This window comes from Alligator mississippiensis, chromosome 6 (genome assembly GCF_030867095.1).
Source record: "Alligator mississippiensis isolate rAllMis1 chromosome 6, rAllMis1, whole genome shotgun sequence".
NCBI lineage: Eukaryota > Metazoa > Chordata > Crocodylia > Alligatoridae > Alligator > Alligator mississippiensis.
This window is the reverse complement of record NC_081829.1, coordinates 26082144-26101729: the sequence shown is the minus strand read 5'-3', so window position 1 is coordinate 26101729 and position 19586 is coordinate 26082144. Positions and strand designations below refer to the sequence as shown.

General features: G+C 46.7%; 1 protein-coding gene across 15 annotated transcripts in view; it reads left to right on the top strand.

Annotated features, from left to right (window-relative positions):
- Positions 1–19586, top strand: part of CAMK2G (calcium/calmodulin dependent protein kinase II gamma) — a 172736-nt gene that overhangs the window by 106338 nt on the left and 46812 nt on the right. For all 15 annotated transcript variants that reach the window (XM_059729735.1, XM_059729736.1, XM_059729737.1 and 12 more), the window contains exons 7-12: positions 1335–1437; positions 3615–3698; positions 4539–4633; positions 11496–11618; positions 15400–15483; positions 16032–16074. In XM_059729735.1, coding sequence (XP_059585718.1) covers positions 1335–1437; positions 3615–3698; positions 4539–4633; positions 11496–11618; positions 15400–15483; positions 16032–16074 — 532 coding nt within the window. The remainder of the gene's footprint in view (positions 1–1334; positions 1438–3614; positions 3699–4538; positions 4634–11495; positions 11619–15399; positions 15484–16031; positions 16075–19586) is intronic.

Sequence of the window (19586 nt, the reverse complement as noted above, 5' to 3'; positions counted from 1 at the left end):
AGCTGGGCAGCATCCCCAGACTTGCCCAGTTCCCTCCCTACAGGGGCCTCCATCCCCCTCTTCCCCACCCCCCCAACTTAACTTCTGGAGCTGCTCTGCAGGATGCTGAGGTCATGTGCATGTACATGTACGTGGCACCCCCTGTCTTGCCACCCTCTTCCCAGCTCCCTGCAGGTTGGAACTCTACCAGCTTGCAGGGAGCTCATTGCAAAATTTTAAAATTGCGGGTTTCTTTAGTAAAATGAGAAATCCGCATTTGCCTCTGGTGAAAGGTAAAATCCACAGTTTATTCCGTTTTTCTGTGGGAAATGGAAAACCTAGATCCCTGTTTAATCATGCTTTAAGTGCAATATGTTGTGGGGGTGGGGGTCAGTTGGTAGAATGTAGGGTTCCTTTGGCGAGAATGAATTGCCAAGAGGGGAAATGGAGAGCTTTAAGAAGGTGCTGTATCACAGTGATTCCCATGGGGTGTGCTGTGAAAAATGGTCTGGATAGGCTCCTGTGTGTCAGCCTGGGGGAATTTTTTGCAATCACTTTGCCTTTGGGTTGTGTTGCATGCACAGTTTTGCCTCAGTGATGGAAGAATGAGGAGTGGTATCCCAGCCCAGCACATGAGAGAGGTGACATAGGGCCTGCACTGATATGGGTGGGTAGTAGTGGTAACATAGAAGCACTTAATCACTGTAAAGGGAGATTTGCAGCACAAACAGATGGAGTCATTGATAGTGGCACAAGCAGCACTGCAGTGAGCAATACAAGGTTTTCCCTGCAAGGGATGAATGTTCCTGCCTTTTTAGACAGTGCTTTTTCATGCTGGATTTCTGTTTGGCAATCCTTATTAGCACTGTATTTATTTGTCCAGGGCTTTGGGCACCATGTGATGTTCTTTGGGAACCACATCACTGCAGATTGTATCTGCTGCATCAATTTTTTTTTCCTCTGCATGGATGTGACAAGTGAGTGGATGCTTTGCTGCCGAGATTGTGTTACCAGCACCATCTGGTGTCAGGATGAGGTATATAGAGGGTGGGCTGAGAACAGTACAGAGAATGTAAGTATGGACAGAGGAAGGTGAGATCAGTGTCAGGCTTGGAGACTCTTCTTTTTTTTTTCTTTTTCTTTTTCCTGGTAATAAAGCCATTTTTGGGGATATTAAGAGCTATGATTTAAGACTGTATTTTCCACTGACTGCTCTGCTGCTGTACATTAGGCTTGTTTTCATTAGGCTTGGATCTGCAGAGTAAATTTAACAGTCCAAAATGTTAAGGGAGGGAGTTTTTAATATGGATTTCTCTCTTCCCCCATCCCTGCTCTCTTTCTTTTCCTTTTCCCAGCCTGAGAACTTGTTATTGGCAAGTAAATGTAAGGGTGCTGCTGTCAAATTGGCTGACTTCGGACTGGCTATAGAAGTGCAGGGAGAACAGCAGGCCTGGTTTGGTAAGAAGAGTATTACTGAACCTTCTCAATACTGCCCACCCTTCCATTTTTCTATTGTTTTTTATTTATTTATTTATTTATTTATTTATTTATTACTCTGTGTACACTGGACTCTGGGAAGAATCAAGCTGATTTGCCATTATCCTAGACATTTTCCTATTATTTCTTCCAGGAAACTAGTTAAAAAAAAAATTGGCATCTTGACTAGGGACAGGAGTTACACATAAACCAGTATAAGGATTGGAAACTGGTTCAAATCTGTAACATAACAGAAGTTCAGTGCACATAAACCACTTTCAAAATGGCTGAAACCGGCTCAAGATAAACCTGGATGGATGTAGTATCAGACTTAACTGATTTAGGTTGAATCAGTTTATTGAATTTCTGTCCCAGATTCAAGTTAATTCATAGTCATCCAGGATCCCAGAATGCTTTGCACCTCCCCTGCAAAGCCCCCCTCACAGGATGGACAGGCTAGCCTGGGCCCAAGCCGTCTGCTTCAAGTAAGTAGGGAGGTTTGTTCTTGCACCCCTGGGCTTCTGGCCTAAGCCACTGCAGGCATGTGGCTGCATTTCCAGAATCAAAAGTGAACATCTCTTTACTTGTTTATCAGCTCAATATACACAACTTAGACTAGCCTGTGAAGACTAAATAAATCAGTAGGGTTGTGCAAAGCTTCAGTCCCTCATTCAATTCAGCAGAGATTTGGCCCGATTCCGTGTCCGAATCTCCTAATCAAATCAGGAGACCCTTTAATCTCTCCGAACCAAACCCTCCAAATCAATTCAGAAAGTTTCAGAGATTCAGACATAAATGCAACTTCAAATGTTTTTTCTACATACCTCGAGGTACCTGGTGGCTTGTGAATGCCGTGATACTGGCACAGATGGAGCATCCCACAGGAGTGCAGGGGGGTCCCCAGTGCTCTTGGCATCAGACCCAGAAGTGGACCAGAAGCACTTCCGGGTCCACCAGGGAGCACGCTGGGGGCCCCCCCCAGCTCAGCGACTGGTGCCTCCTGGGTCTGGGGCAGCACCTGGGGTCCCCTCGCAACTTATCACTGAGTTGGGGGGGCGCAAGGGGGCCCCTCAGCGCACTTCCCTGGTGGACCTGGCAATGGACCGGAAGTACTTCTGGTCCACTTAAGGGTTTGCTGCCTAGCACGCTGGGGACCCCCCAATGCTCCTGTGGGACACTCCATCCGCCTCAGCATCGTAGTATTCACGGGCTATGCCTGGTACCTTGAGGTATGTAGAAAAAACATTTAAAGCTATGTCTATGGCCAAGTCGCTGATTCTCCAAATCAGCATCGAATCTTCAGATTTGGCTGAATTGAATCGGGGATAGTGATTTGAATCACTGTCCCCAATTTGGCCCAAATCCGAATCGAATACGACCCGTTTTGCATACCCCTATAAATCAGCCTCTGATCTAGATCTGTGATACAATGGGAGCACTAACATTTCAGTGCAATTGCAATAAATGTGATTATCTGTTCTGTTTTCTTTCTCCATAGTGCCATAGGGGTTAGTCATAAAGGAGACCCTGGCTACAAAGTATAAATTTTGATCAGAACTTTCCTGCTACCCAGGAGCTGTGGGAGGATTTTCTAGCATTTTTAGAGAAATGTGGGCCATTGCAAAGTTTCATGCTTTGATCTGAACTTCTTTGGAAGTACTTGGTCCAAACTCATCTCTGGTTACCTGTAACAGAATGGGGAACCAAACTTGGCCCAGCTAAATTTTCAGCATTGAAATTCCTCAGGGATTGTTTTCATGCAGATTACTGCAGTATGGCAACTGTGATGGGTCTGTCCACATCATTTGGCTATGACATGTCCTGTTAGTGTCCAAGTTTCAGTTCTGTATCCCCAACCTGTGTGTGCATCTCAGTAGAGAGGTGACCCAAGGATTTGGGCTCTGTAGGATGACAAAATCAAATCTCTGTTTTACTTTTCAAGTGATATTTGGGTCAGTGGCCTGTCAACTCATCCCCCCACTCCATTTTATTTATTTTTTGTTTTCGATTTTGTGTATCTGTATCTAGTATATCAGATAGTGATAAGCTAAAGGGCAATTTGTGCAGTTTGGATTTTCCTGTCAACAGATCCTGTGGCGCAAGGTGAAAACTTTCTACTTGTGTATTGTATATGCTTCATGTGATTCCTTTCTTGGCAGGGTTTGCTGGCACTCCAGGCTACCTCTCCCCTGAGGTTTTAAGAAAAGATCCTTATGGGAAACCGGTGGATATATGGGCATGCGGTAAGCTTCTGTTACAAACACACTTCACATTTAAACAGTGCTTTTCACAGACAGGAGCCATTCCTGTTCAGTAGGCCCATATGATCCCTATTTTGCAGATGGGTAAATGGAAACACAGAGATGGAAAGCAACCAGCCTGAAGTTGCAATAAATTTCTAATATAAAGTCTGGTTGGGTATTCAGTTGATCCTGCTTCCCAATCCTGTGCTCAGAGAGCTCATCAGATCCTTCTGTTGGGCTACAGAATTAGGACCTACCCTTGCCTCAGAGCCAATGCCAGGTTGTTTAACTTATGACATGAGCTCCTAGTATGCCAGCTATATAGAAAATAAAATGTTGTAGGAAGTTGGTTTAAATCCATAGGACCATAGTGATGTCTACCTGATGTGCAGTAGACTTATTCCTACAGATTGGGGTGTTAGACTTGAGTGCCATTCTTACCTTAATAGCATGCATCAGTCCTGCAAGTTTATGCAATACCTTGCTGTTCAGTGATCCCAAAGGACAGTGGTATTTGGTTTCTGAGAGCACTTGGGAGCTGTGGCTCACCAGCCATGAAGCAGTAGAGGAGCACCACACGCTCTGCTCTGGCTCCCAGTGGATTTTGGTGTGCCAGGAACAAGTCCAACAGCTGAGAAGAAATTGTAGCTCCTACTGTCTTCAGTACCTGGAGGTCTGAATATGATGGAGAGTGAAGATCCAGCGTAGATGCTGCTGAGAATGATGAAAGGGAAGGAAAGAAGGTCTCTCCTTGGGTATGTAGAATAGCTGTACTGATGGAGGATGGGAGTAATTGGCAAATTAGCCTAACCATAGTGTATCTGTGTCTCTCCCTCCCAGGAGTGATTCTGTACATATTACTAGTGGGGTACCCTCCCTTTTGGGATGAAGATCAGCACAAACTCTATCAGCAGATCAAGGCCGGAGCCTATGACGTAAGGGCACTTTCTTGCGGGGTATCTGCATGGTCTAGAAAGCCTGTTCTACCTAGCCAGCCAAAATCTGGCATGTTATTTTATTCAATGGCCAGCAGCAGTCATAGGACTGCTGAAGCTTGGAGCATTCATAGGGTTCATGCTTTTTGCTGCTTGTAGCATGGAACTATGTGGGGGCTGCTGGCATAGTGCACCGGGAGGTGTGGCTGGGGGACAAGGATGTTGAGTCAGTAGAGAAGTCCAAAACTGAATTGCTATATCTGCTGTGCTTAGTGCAGGGAAGTACGTGAGGAAACTCCAGGTAACTGTCTTCTCCAGGAGGAGCAGAAAATATGTTGGCTGAGAGGGCTTGTTGTCCTACTGTCTTAGTGAAAAATGTAGAGGTATGTCCTGTAGAGTCTCTGAACTTGGGGCCTGTGACCTCCTGTCCCAGCTGTAGAATGCAGGGAACCTTGTGGGAAAACTAATCTGCCTAGTGGTGAGTGTTTGGGGGAAGTGTGGGTTAGGACTAGCTTAATGGGTCAGAGGCTGTAGTGAGGGTGAAGGCATAAGCTTGGTGAAAATCTTGGAATGTGGCCAAACCAGTGGTCAGAGGTTCAGTGAGAAGTCTGGCCAAGAAGGGCTACCTCATGGCAAGGAGGTCATGGCTGGAGCATAGTGATTAGGAAACTTTCACATGAAGAAAATAAAGCTTGAATTTTTTATTCAAGGCAAGGCACCATGTATATTGCAGAGAAATTGTAGGGTTTTATTCTGTGGGTAACTGGTGCCCAAACATGGCATAAAGCAAAGGGAGCTGGAAGATGCAGATGCAATATTTCTGCTGGATTCCAGTACCCTCCCCTACTTTCAGGCCCATATCAGCCCCTGTCCTTTATTACCCATTTTGTTTGTAGGTTCCTTCTGGTTTGCTTGTTGCTGTTCCAAACTGATAGGATGTGTTTGTAACTGGACCATAATGGGATTTTCAAAGTGTCTAAGGGTTATGTACTCCCCTGTGATTAGTAAAAGGAGTTGGTCATGTCTACACTGGCTGGTAGGAATGCCCTGAGCATACTCCACTCCAATCATGTCTTGCAAGCTCTGAACTTAATGGACTACAGGGTACCTTCAGCAACTGCCTTGGCACTCAGGAGCATGTCATTTTAGTTGACTGCAGAAGCAGTGGTTATTTTGAATTTCTGTTGTCATTAAATAGGGCTTGTGTGATTCAGAGGGAGACCTATTGGATGGATTTAGTCTCAAGGTTTAGGTTTTTCAGAATGTTACTGTGCATCTTTTTTTGAGGGGAGAGGGAAACCTTTAGTTGTGATACTTGAAGGAAACGTTTTCAACTTGGGTAAAATCCTTTTTATTTCTTTCTCTTTTTAAATCACAGTTGGCTTTTAAAACAACTGACCCTTTTTAACAGGTTTATCTTTTGTCCTGTAACTGATATGTGTTCATAGACTGTAAATTCTAGTCCTGTAAGACAGCCATGTTCCACTTGATCTCAAGGTGCTCTCATCTGTAAGATTCCCAAATACTTGGAGTAAGATGTAAAGGGCTCTGTGTTCATCAGAACTGATATACTGGACTGAAATGGGTGGAGGAAATGTTTGCCAAGGGTTGTCAGTAGTAGTCATAGTTTAGAACTCTGCCTTTCATCTCCATACTCACATATTGCCATCCTATGTGATCTCACAAACTCCTTTTGAGAGCTTGTCTATAATATGCCCCATTCGTTGTGGGTCTATGCGTGCTGAAGCTTTCTGACACTTCTTTGCCCAAGTAATACCTGTTTAACACTCATACCATCTGTCTCTCTCTGCCAAAGGCATGAGGTTGTGCATGCTTCTGCTCCTCGGTCCTCAACCACCTTGCCTGGAGACGGACCTATTGCAGTCCGACCCAAACCATGTTTTTGGCCTACAGCTGATTCAGAGCCTGGGGTTTTTTTGGACCTTTAGTTACCTTCACTTATTTCCCTTACTTCTTTTCCCTTCAGTCTGTCCCTGTCTTAAGCAAGACCTTGCGGCTCTTCTGGCTTCTGCCATGTGTCTTAGCTAGCTATGTGAGGCTTCAGTTTTCATAGGATCATAGAAAATTAGGGTTGGAAGGGATCTCAGGAGGTCATCTAATCCAACCCCATGCTCTAAGCAGGACCTTCCCCAACTAGATCATCCCACCCAAAGCTTTGTCTCGCTGGGTCTTAAAAACCTCCAAGGATGGAGATTCCATAACCTCTCTGGGTAACCTGTTCCAGTGCTTTACTACCCTCCTAGTGAGAAAAATTTTCCTAATATCTAACTTAAACTTTCCCTACTGTAACCTGAGCTCATTGTTCCGTGTTCTGTTATCTGTCCCCACTGAGAACAGTTGAGCTTCATCCTTTTTGGAACCACCCTTCAGGTAGTTGAAGGCTGCTATTAAATCTTCCCTCAGTCTTCTGTTTTGAAGAAGATAAGCCCAGTTCCCTCAGCCTCTCCTCAGAAATCATGTCTCCCAGCCCCCTCACCATTTTGTTGCCCTCTGCTGGACTCTCTCCAATTTGCCCACATCCTTTCTGTAGTGCGTGGGAGGGGAGGGTGCAAAACTGGACACACTACTCCAGATGTGGCCTCACCAATGCTGAATAGAGGGAAAGAATCACCTCCCTTGATTTGCTAGCACTTCTCCTACTAATGTAGTCCAGTATGCTCTTAGCCTTCTTCACAACAAGGGCACGCTGTTGGCCGATAATCAACTTATTTTCAACTTATTTTCCACATGTGCTTTTTGGGCCTCTCCCTCAATTGTTGTGGTTTCCCTTGCTTGGAATCAAGCCAAGTTTGGGGCATCCTATGGAGCCTGCAAGGCATTCTTGCATTACGTCATGGGGCATTGCATCCAGGTGATGCAGATAAGCCCACCATGATATTCTCCATCAACAAACAAGGGGATGAGAGAGATTTTCCCCCACACTCCACCAGTCCCTATTTAAGGAAGCAGTCATCCTCTAGGAGTGGTATATCTATTGCTGGATGCAGCTGTTGGCAGGGCACCACCAAGATGTTCAGAATACCTGAGCAGGCAGCCTCAGAAGAAGCATCTCCTTGCATCATGAATGGGATATCAAGAGCTTGGTCCTGTAGTTAGCTAGCTAACTTTCTTAGCCTGAGGTCAATCTGTGGCAGACTTGTTTTTCTTAGACATTAACAAGAATTGTTGGTCCTTTTGTTCCAAAGAAAGGGTATCCCAGGTTCTCTTCCTGATGTATCCATCATTCCATGGTCAGGGAAACATTCTTGTATACATTCCTAACTATGCCTCTTGTTGTGAGTGCTGAGCAAATTGAGACTGGATTTTGCACAGTTGATGCTGCTGGCCTCAGCCTGGTTGGGGCAGCTCTGGTTTCTGGATCTTCCTTTGTGTCAGTGAGGAGCCCTAGGACTCTGCCACTGCCCTGGACTTCCTTCCCCAAATGGGAAGGTGCAGATATTCCATTCAGATCTTCACATCCTGTATCTTGCAGGATGGATGTTGGATCACTTTTAGTGGTAGATGGGTCTGTTCATCCACTATAAGAGGCATTCTCATTGAGGGAGGCAGACTAGGTCTCTTATTAGACTAATTCCTGGAGCTGAGCCACAGTTGCCTATCTCTCAGCTCTATGCAACTGTACCAAGCAGCTGTTGTAGCTTACCACACACTTTGAGAGTCAGTCTGTTGTCTTCCACCTGCCAGTGCAGAAAATCCTCAAGAACCAGAGAAGCTCTGTGAGACTCAAACCTAGTCCTTACAGCCCCGATGCACCTGCTCTTTGAACATATGGCAACTTGTTTGCTACTCCGTCCATCCGTGAAGACTGCCTTCTTGGTGGCCATCACCTTGGCCAGAAGGGTGGGTGAGATTATATACAGTGATGGCAAATCCTCCCTGGGAAACTTTCCCCATGATCTTACCATCGTGGAACTGGAACTGAAGAGAGCCTTGTTCCTTTACATGAACAGTGTTTAGCTTTTCTGTAAATCCCCATGGCTGTTTACCTTTCATACATTAGGAAAGCAGTATCTGCCCAAAGACCATGTAAATGTTGCTTGGATAGCAGCTGGGCCTGCAGTAAAATTGCTAAAGTGAGCCCATAGGTTACGGTTGGAGTATGCTCCAGCCAGGCAGCTTTGACTTCTCCTCAAAATCTCTCTAATTCTAGCACCTGAAAAGCATGTGCCCAGAGCTTCATGAACCTCTACTAAGCATTATGCCATCAGAGAAGCTGTTCTGCAAAGCAGTTCTTTGGTAATGATTTGCCTAGAGCAGGAGTAGGCAATGTTTTTTGGCCAGAGTGCCCCACAACGGCTACCTTGAAAGGTGCCGGAGTGCCAGCATGCCAGAAAAACAAAATGAGGGCAGGGGGTACATGGCAGGATGCCCTGATCATGACCCTTGCCTCCCACCCAAAGCCTCTGCCCCCCAGCCCAGGTTCTGTGTCTGTCAGCAGCTACCCAGAACCTGGGCCAGCTGCAAACATCTGCTACCTCTCCGCCCCAGCCCCGGCCCGTGCCCTGGGCTCCGGGGAGGCAGCGCATACCGGCAATGCTCCCTGCTGTGTTGCCTGCACCACTTCTGCAAAGCAATGTTGGAACCCGGCACAACAGGGGGCACAGAAAGCTGCCTGCTCTGAGCTCCCCGCTGCCCTGTCACACTTCCCCTGTGTGCATGGGAGCAGCACGGGTAGCAGTACAGGGTTGTGCCCCTCTCTACTGCCCCCGCCTGCAGGGGAAGTGTGGCAAGGCAGTGGGGAGCTGGGAGCAGGCAGCTTTCTGCTCCCCCCCATTGTGCCCTGCTGTGCCAGGTTCTAATGCTGCTTTGCAGAAGTGCCGAGGGCAGCACAGTGGGGAGCATTGCCAGTATGTGCTGCCTCCCTGAGGCCAGGGCTGGGGCTGGGAGGCAGGTGGGGCCAGGGCAGAGTGGCAGCAGATGTTTGCAGCTGGCCCTGGCTTTGGGTAGCTGCTGACAGCCACAGGGCCCGGGCTGCTTGCAGCAGAGGTTCCATGAGAGCAGCCCAGGCTCCGTGGCTATCAGCAGCTACCCAGAGCTGGGGCTGGCTGCAGCTGGGAGGCTACAAACAGCTGCTGCCCTCCCACCCCAGCCCCAGGCTCCGAGAAGGCAACAGGTGCCAGTACTGTGCCCATTGGGGCCAAGGCCAGGGGCAGGGAGGCAGCAGCTGTTTGTAGCCTCCCAACTGCAGCCGGCCCCAGCTCTTGGTAGCTGCTGATAGCCATGGAGCCCAGGCTGCTCCCAGCAGGGCTTGCAGTGTCCCAGCTGCCTGCTACGAGCAGCCCAGGCTCCCAGCTAGCAGCAGCTACCCAGAGCTGGGGCTGGCTGCAGTCGGAAGGCTGCAAACAGCTGCTGCCTCCCTGGCCCTAACTTGTGCCAAGGAAAATGGCCTCGCATGCCATGCTTGGCACGCATAGGGGTTGCCAACCCCTGGCCTAGAGATTTGATAGATGCCTCCAAGTGGACAGAGCTTTTCCCACTGCAGAATGTGCATATGGAAGCTCATTTGAAAGAGAGACACATTCCCTATTTGTATCTGCAGTTCTTCATGATGCGTTTTCCATGGGCTCATTCCATATTCCTCCTCCTTCCCCTGTCCCTCAGACACACAAGTAGAGGTAAGACATGCATGTTATAAAGGCACCTACTATAGTTCTTGAGCTTGAGTGTTTGAGGTGCATGTACCTTCACAAGGGAACATGCAGATAGACAGGACACCTCAAACTCAAGTTATTGGTGAGTAACTTCTTTCCTTGGATATCAATTTGGGATTCTGCAGACCTTATTACAGCTTTTTAGTGATGAGGAGTGGGAGGAATGTTGTGAGTTAAAGGAGATTGTTCTTCTCTTTTCATGCACCTGCTCTGAATATTCATTTTAAAGATCTGAAACTTTTCTCCTTGAGTTTTTAGTCTGAATAAATTCCAATAGTGTGACTGAATTTTGAAATGTTTGTTTACCTGTGTATAGTAGTCAATGAGTTTTTGGTTGTGGCTGTATTGGTCTAAGGGCATAGGCAGGCAAGGTTTTTTTGGTTCAGATGTGATATCATTTATTAGACCAACTGAGTACGGTAGTTGGGAAAAAGTTCTTAGCAAGCTTTCGGGCACAGTAACACTTTGCCAGGCATAGGGAGTCTCTGCTAGTCTGAGACGCCAAGGAATGAGAGAAGCTAAAAGTGTAGTAGGATGTCAGTGAAACTGTAAATAGGTAGAGATAACCAAGACAAATGGTAAAGCAGGGGGGGAAGGGCAAGAGCAAGGGGAAAGAGAAAACAAAAATAGAAAACAGGTCAAAGGGAGACCTTTTGTTTTCTCCCTCTGACCTTTGGGGGGCTTTTTCCCTTTCCTCCTGCTCTTTTTCCCCCTCCCCTGCTTTACCTTTTTGTCTTGCTTACTGCTACCTGTTTATACTTTCACTGACATCCTACCACACTTAGCTTCTCTCATTCCTTGGAGTCTCAGACCAGCAGAGACTCCCTATGCTGCCTAGTGAAGGGTGACTGCACCTGAAAGCTTGCTAAGAAGTTTTTTCCAACTAGTCGATTGGTCAAATAAAAGGTATCACATCCAACCAAAAAACTGTGCCTAGCTAGTCAATGGGCATTCAGTATACAGCCATCAAAGTGGCACATGTATGTATACATTGTGCTTTGGAGTCATTCATCAGGTTTCTTAGAGCTTTCATGCTGTAGGTGCTTTGCAAAGCTTCATGTCCCCTGCAAGCTTTCCAATTCCAAAGGGATTAATGCTTGAGTGCGGCTCAGTCTAGGGGAGTGCGTTCCCTTTAGAAAGGGAAGGGTTATGGTGTTCAGGGTCTCACCTCTCTTCTCCTTTTCTCCTAGTTCCCATCACCTGAGTGGGACACAGTAACTCCTGAAGCAAAGAACTTGATCAATCAAATGCTGACGATAAACCCAGCAAAACGCATCACAGCAGACCAGGCTCTCAAACACCCATGGGTCTGCGTAAGTTTCTCCCTTCCTGTCCATTTTTTGTTCCAGTCATATAAATATCCATGGTGAAACAGCATATTGAGGATAGGGATGATGAGCAAAGGGGTACTTCTAGGGGTACAACAATAAAGATTTTTAATGAGCCATATTGGCTGATGCTGATCTGATTGCTGATATGCAAGCCTGGCAGCTTGGAGAGGAGTGTCTGGCTGGTAAGTCTGTTGGGGGGGAAGGGGGAGGGGCTTGCAGGGCACAGATCAAGGCCCCTACAGTGAGGGAGGAAGTGAGGCTGGGCAGGTGCTGCCCAGCCAGGCAGGGCACGGAACAGCTGTGAGCACCTCGTCTGGGGGGTGTAGAAAGTGGGGGGTGACTCCCACTGCTGCGTGCAGCCCCAGGGGAGGCACTGGGGGGGCATGTGCCCCCCAGATGTGTGCACAGGGAGAGGGCAGGCTGGGGCTGAGGCCAGGGGTGGTTTCAGGCTCTTCCTGGCAGGGGAGTTGAGCTGGGGCTGTCTGCGGGGGGGTGCTATGGTGAATTTTGGAGTGGCTTTAGCCTAGCCTGTAGCCCCCCCTCCCAGCACCGCCACCCGTCCTGAACACAGCTCTCCTGCAGGAAAGGTCCAGGTGCCAGCCCCAGGCTGCAGCAGCAGCCTACCCTTGCTCCACGCACAGATTCCAGGGGGTACATGTCCCCCCTGTGCCTTCCCTTAGGGTGCACACAGCAGCAGGAGCTGCTTCCCTTTCCTGTGGCCCCCAGACAAGCCACACCTCCATCCCCAGGCCTGGCCTGCCCTGCCTGGGCTGGGCAGTGCCTGACCCTGCCCCAGCCCCACTCCCTCCCTCACCGTGGGGGGGCCTCAATCTGCCCTCCCCCACACCCCTTGCCCAGCCCCATCCTGACGTACCAACTGGATGCTGCTCTTCAAGCTCCCGGGCTACACGGGTGTTGCGGCTGCATGCATGCATGGGGCATTTATCAGCCAAAAAAGCCAATTACCAATAATGTCAATTTTCCTTACATCGGTCCATATCATATTGGCACCAATAAATCTGTGCACCTCTAAGTACTTCTGGTGGCAGAAATCAAGCGCTGCCTTAAACTAGATTGTTTACTTTGGATTGTGGGTGGTGACAGGGGAAGGGCCAACCTGTTGCATAGGGTTACATAGTTCATTTTGGAATTTGCAGAAAAATGGCTTTGATTTTCAGGATAATTTATCCAGGAACTTAATTATTTTTTGGTGCACATCATAATAAGTCATGTACAGGGGGACAACAGGGCTTGTGACTTATGAATCTTCAGTCCCAGTTTGTGGTAGTTTGTCTTTGCAGTTGAGTTGGAGCATTTTCACATTTGGCTTTGAAAAACAGGCTTACCATATTGTCATTAACTGTAGCTGTAATGCTGGAAGTAGTGAAATGTTTTTAGCTAGTTCTGTCCATTAAGCTGTCTCCTTTATAGACCACAAGTGTGGTTATCTTCTCATCTCCTGCAGAGCTGGCAGGGATATCCTGAAATGCAGTTGGGGGCAGGTTGGGGAATGACTTCTCCCTTTGTCAGACTGAATGTTTCTACTTGAAACTGACTAAACAGAATCATCTAATACCATAGCATGCTGCTGCTGGTTTCCTTTTGTGTTCTTAGTATGCTATTAGCTAACTCTTGTTTACCTGTTTATGAGAGAATAGCGGTAAGTTTCCCATTTCTCCAAGAGAAATGTAGCTGGCAATTCAAGTGTTGTGTTTGTGTACTATTATCATTGTGAACACTGGGCTGGATCCTTATCTAATGTAATGGGGGCAGGTTCTATTGCAGTTGGAACTGTGCACATTTACACTAGCAGAGGGTTTTTTTTCTTGCATGTCTGTAACCAAATTGTGGCTTTTATATTTTAACTTTCACATGGGAAGCTGCTCTGACACAGTGTAATTGCAGCGCATCAGAGCAGACTCAATTAATCAAGTCTGCTGGAGCGTGCTAATTAGTGTACCTCCAGCAGCCTCTGTGTCTTGTTTATCAGTGTTCCTGTACTTCAGAGTGGCGACGGACGCCCTTTAACTACAGCTTATTCATTTTGAAATGCAGGGACGATAATGCATGAGACACAGTAGGCACTTTAATTAGAGTGGTTCTCAGAGCTGTTCTAATTAAAACGCTCTGCCCTCCCCCAAGCCCTCAAGCATGTGTAGAAACGCCTTTGGTGTTTAAAGCTGTTCTCACAGTGTCCATTGCATCCCCTTTGTGTATGATGCATACATCCCCATTCTTGAGACTTGTTGCTGTCCTTAAGTGATCCAAAAGACTAGCCATGGTTTTGCATGGAAGCACGAGACATGCCTGCCAGGGTCAACAGTCTTAATGCTTTGTGGCATTATATGCAAGCCACATTGCTACAGCTTCATGTTCAGGCCTTGTGTTCACTCCACAGGAGGCAGAGTAAACCTGAAACAAGATGCTCTTTAGAAGAGATCAGCTGAGCACCTCCTTCTCCTCCAACAGTTGTCAGTGCTGATTTGCATCAGGTGCCTAGCCTTTAAAGCAGGGTTGGTAGGTTTGAGGTCGCTGTAGAGCAGGGATGTCCAAAATATCTTCTAAGGGTCAGAGCTGTATTATGTGGCCCCTGTGGGTCTCAAAATGACCCACAGGCAGCAAGTGGGGTGTGCTGGGTAGGCTACACAGTGCTTGCTCCAACTTGGAGTGATAGGAGCAAGACCAGCACCTGCTCTGGTTGCTTCAGGACATGTATTGGAATGCAGAGCCAGCCTGTGCACAGGCCCTGTACCACAGGCTGGGTGAGTTCAACACCTGTGCTGTTCCTTCCATAACTAGCAGATTTTCAACACAACATGTGTGGTTTTTTTTGTTTTGTTTTGTTTTGTTTTTTTTCTCACATCTTGAAGAATTTGTTCAAACCAAGAGGTAGCTAATGGAGGATCTAGAATACCTGTAGTTCGGCCATGATAATTCTTCACCCACTGAGCTTGTAAAGAGATTCCAGACTAGTACTAGTGTGTTTGAGTAAGCTTTAACTAGTTCTGGCATTCTCCTCTGGCTTCCTAATGTGCTCTGAATCAATGGTGGTACTTCTGGGAAGTGCAGCTCCTGCAGCTGCCATTACTTCAGCCAGCTGCTTGTGCAAGTTTGCACCACCTTCTAAAAGTTATGCTCAGGCTGTTGGTTTGATACGGTAGAATTCTGTGCCTAAGCCACATGATTCTCTCCCCATTGCTTGCTAAATATCTCTGGCATTTGATGTGAGGCGGCTGAGTCCTTTGCATACTGGGCCAGTCACAAACTCAGATTCAATGAGAGCTTTGTTCACTAGGTATCAGGAGGACCATGCAAATGGTGTTTATTCTGTAGTTTGAATTTTCTTTTTGAGGTTTTAGTAACAAAACTCCACATCTTCTCTCTGTTGCTCCTCTCTGTGTAATTACTGGCTAATTTGACTTGCCTTATTTTTATGTTCACTTTTTCTTAGGCATCTGAGAAACAGATCATTGTTATTCATGTGTACCTCAGTTACTTAATTTCCCAGGCCTTTGACCTCATACTGTGGCAAGAGATTTCAAACAAGTTAGCTTGTTACTAATGTCACATTATAGCTGATTTCTGCCATCAAGTCCTCATTATCAAGCTAGTATCTGGTTAAAAAACTGGGCACCTGAAAATGAGGAGCTTAGTCATGTTGGTTTGCATATTGGTGGTGCATAAGTAGAGAGTTGGAGGAAGAACTTGTCTTGCTAATTTGTTTAGAACACTTTAATGATCCTTTCTTGATTCTGTTTTCCAGCAACGATCCACTGTGGCCTCAATGATGCACAGACAAGAGACTGTGGAGTGCTTGAGAAAGTTCAATGCCAGAAGAAAACTGAAGGTTAGTCTGTTTTCTTTTCTGGGTGGTGGGAAGGGGGGGTTTGGCATTGTTTAAAGCAAAGGACTAGATGAATTTGTGTATTTGTAGCTCTGCTACTAAGTTTGAGCCTGTAAATGTTCTTTTTCTTATTTGCCCGAGTGCTTCTTCTGAAGTGGGGCTAATATTTATCTGGCAATGGAGTTTTGGAAAATGAGCTTATGAATATTTGCAAAGTGCTTGCTAAGATCTCCTGCTCTGTAACACCTTATTTTGGGGGGGGGGGGGGTTGTTCCTGCAAAGCTTCTAGTTTTCTTTCTCTTCATACTCCCCTATCTCTCCTATACATGAAAGTTGAAATAAGGAACTGAGCTTTTAGAGCTGTTGCCTGCCCTGCTGGTCAGTCTTCTGACTCCCATTCCTAGTGTAAAAAGTAACATAACTATTGGACAGCATCTGTCTGCCCCATCCTGTGCCTGGGGCTGTTGTTAAACTCTGGAAGGCTGTGTTTCAGTACCTGCTGTGATCTGAAATGATCATACCTATTTATCCATGCTCTTTCTTCTGCACAGGGTGCGATCCTCACAACAATGCTGGTGTCACGGAATTTTTCAGGTAAGTTCTCCATATTGTCATTCCTTCCTCCTCTTTATTGTACATCAGTCAGGATGCATTTTAATCCTTTGGAGAGAAGAGGGAATTCAAACTATTAGCACTGAATGGTATTTTTGTCAACACAGTGGTCAGCATGGAAAAAAGGTAAGATACGTAGCTGCAGTCTGGCACAAGACAGGAATTCAGTCTGTTGCCTGAGGCTTTACTGCTTGGGACATTTTAGTGAGTCTCCTAGCATTTTCCTTTAGGAGCTTCAGTTGTCAGGTACTATACCTCTGCAGTAGTGCTTCCTTCAGACCTGAAAAAATGCTTCTGCTAAGAGCAAGTAATGGTATTGCTGTCATGGCAGGACAATAGCTATTGGGGCTTATTTGACTCAACCAGGAGTGGTATAAAACAGGGGTGTCAGACATAACACTTGTGGAGGTGGATCATCTAGACTGCAGTGTTTCACTCTAGCCATCTGATTCACCTCCAGATCAAGCCAGCAAGGCTTTTCACCACAACCCCCAGAGCCACTGTGCTAGTGTGGCCAACACCTCAGGGGTTACCACTACCCTGCTCTTTACAGACCACCAAATTTCCAGTTCCTGATCACCATTCAGGAAGCAAACCTGTGGCAGGTTGGTGAGCAGTAGTGGTATTAACTCCCACATGCTGGTTATGCTGATACAGTAGTTTTGGCAGGTGCAGCAGAAAACCCCACAGGCCAGATCCTGAAGTGGATTATCTGGCCTGTGAGAAGCCCTACAACCAGGATATAGCCTGCCAGCTTGTTTGAGTTTGACACTGCTGGTCCAAAGCATGAGAGCTGTTGAGATTTTCCTTCTTGGTGTCTGAACTGGTATTCATTCTTTTAGATTTGGCAGTGCTTAGCATGGCCCCAAACTGAGAATACTGTGTGGTATGCTTGCTGAAAACGGAGCCAAACATGGAAATCAGATGAGGCTTTTCTGAAAGATATGTATGGTTGCTGGGTTATGTTTTCATTAACATTCATTCCCATCTGGCATTATTTTTTTTAGGTGGGTGGTCTCCCTTTGTATGTGTGCCTGCCAGTATTTGGGTCTACTCACAATCCTTTAGCTGAAGCACGTCAAATTCTGCTATGACCCTGGGCCACATCTGGACTTTGGGGGCTGGATCCAGTCCAAGGACCGGGGGCAGCCAGGCTAGGTGTTGGTGGGGCATCTATCTAGGACCAAGCTTGCTACTGATGGCCACAGTCAGTTGAGCCAAAGGACCCTGAATTCTGTGGCAGGCCACACCACCAGTTTCCAAAGGTAGTGGGTAGGGATAGAGTGGCTTCACGGTTCAGATGTTTGCCACCCTTGCTTTAGCCTCTTGGCTGTGTTTTCCATCTTCAGAATGCACTGGCTGCACTGTTAATACATTCCCTAAGCCAGGTTTTACTGTGCCTGCCTTTATTTACTCTGAGTCTTCCGTTGGAGTATAATTTGGGCATGAATGATTGGTGCCTGCTATGACTGGGGGGAGGCACCATGACGGGGAGTGGGGACTGCCGGCAACAGCTGCTGCCAGCTGTGTTGGTGGCAAGTGGGGGGCAGGGGCAGGCAGCAACTGCCCACAGAAGCCAGCAGCAGCTTTGGCAACAGCCAATCTCAGGGTGGCACATGCCCCCCCCCCATGCGTCGCCTATGAATTTGGGCATGGTTAATGAGAAGCAACAGTAATGTAACCTCCTTCATTCCCCATTTCCTTTTACTACATGCTTTAATGATGGGCACTGAAATGCATTTTCCATGCTATAATGCAGAAAACTTTTCATTAAGAGAAGTCTCCCATGACATGATTAACATGGGGCTTGAAGTGCATGCATACACAAGCGTTCTTTTAGGACAGGGGTTGTCAACCGGGGGTACACGTACCCCCAGGGGTACTTGAGAAGGCCCTGGGGGTACGCAGGCACAGAGCACCGCCAAGCACCATCCCCTGCTGCCATACAGGCACTACCCACCCAGCCATATGCAGAGAGCGGCAGAAGCTCGCATGCAGCGGCTGCCACCGCTCAACATTCAACTGCGTACCCCCTCCCCCCGGCTCTGCGTTCAGCCTCATGCCACCCCCTCTCACTCCATATCTGGCTACATGCCACCCCCCACCTTGCTCCTTGTCCGACAGCTGGGGTACGCTGCTCCTCATCTGGCTGCCAGGGAGGGGTACACTGATCCAAAAACGTTGAAAACCCGTTTTGGGGGATCCAGGTGGCCCCATGGTTTAGCCAGAATGTGTGTAATTCAAGTGATGTTACATTCAGTAGAAGAACTGGAAGCTACTCCAGTAACTGCAGTGGGGCAGCCCCCAGGAACCTGAGAATTGTTGGTTCCTTTTGCAAATTGAACCTATGCAAGCATGTCAGGGCCATGCAGAAACTAATCTGGCTGTGGCAATGCTTCTTTTTGTTGTGGTCCTTTAATTGTCAGGGAGACAAAGTTATTCTGCCCCATGAAATTGCCTCTGTATAGTCAGTCCAGTGATAGGAACTCAAAGCCATACTTTGTGATCCTAGAATAATTCTAAAGCAGATGAATCCTTAACATTGAACTATGAATCCAGTGTTTTATAGTCAAAGTTATAAAGAAGTTCTGTCTAACTTTTTCAGGAGCAGGCAGCCTTCAATCTGTTTCTCTCCAGCTGATCACACAGCTAATTTTATTTCACATACTCCCTTTCTGATAATGTTTTGGTCATTGTTTAAATAATACCGGATGCATATTTTAATAAGATTAATGCCATCATCCACTTCTGATGAAATGGGGGAAGCTTTAGGATTTGGTGTAGTAGTCTTCAGCACATTGGGTATGTGCAATGCATGAGAGAAGGGTGTACTTTTTAATGTGCTTTGGCCAGTGCTAGACCTAGAGATAGAAATGTGTAGAAAAGGGCTTGCTTTGCTCATTTTGCAGTATCTTGGGGTCAGAGCGTTTTAATCCAAATTTTTCATTTTGTGACTAAGAGGAGAAGGGAACTTTTTTGATCCATGCTGAGCATACAGTTCCTGTACCATTAAGTTTTTCCCCAAAATAAGCAGCACTCAAAGGCATACTTTGAGAAGTCGTCATAAAAATGTTGCAAATCTAGATGCACGTAACAAGTGACTTTGTGTAGGAGCTATTTCTATCCCATTGGTGTTTACTGGGATGAGAGGGCTCCATAAAACTAAAGTTCTTTGTGGGAGTGATATAATCTGAAAATCTTTTCAAGTTTTCAGAGCTGTTCAGAGTTAATTCAGTGCCATTGAAACTTGTGTTATGGATGCCTGTTTATGAGCAGATTTACAAATCTGAAACCTCATCTGTTTTGTGGTTATACTTTTGTTCTTGCTTCACCTATTAAGATGATTTTAGAGATTATGTATGCAACATCCGAGCCCTGCAGAATTGTTACCTGGGCTTGTATAGCTTGTTTGGCTGTTATGGCTGGGCCTGGGCTGCATCTCCTGCAAGGTTCATCTGAATTTACTGAGTTGAGAGGAGTTCCCTGTGGTTCAG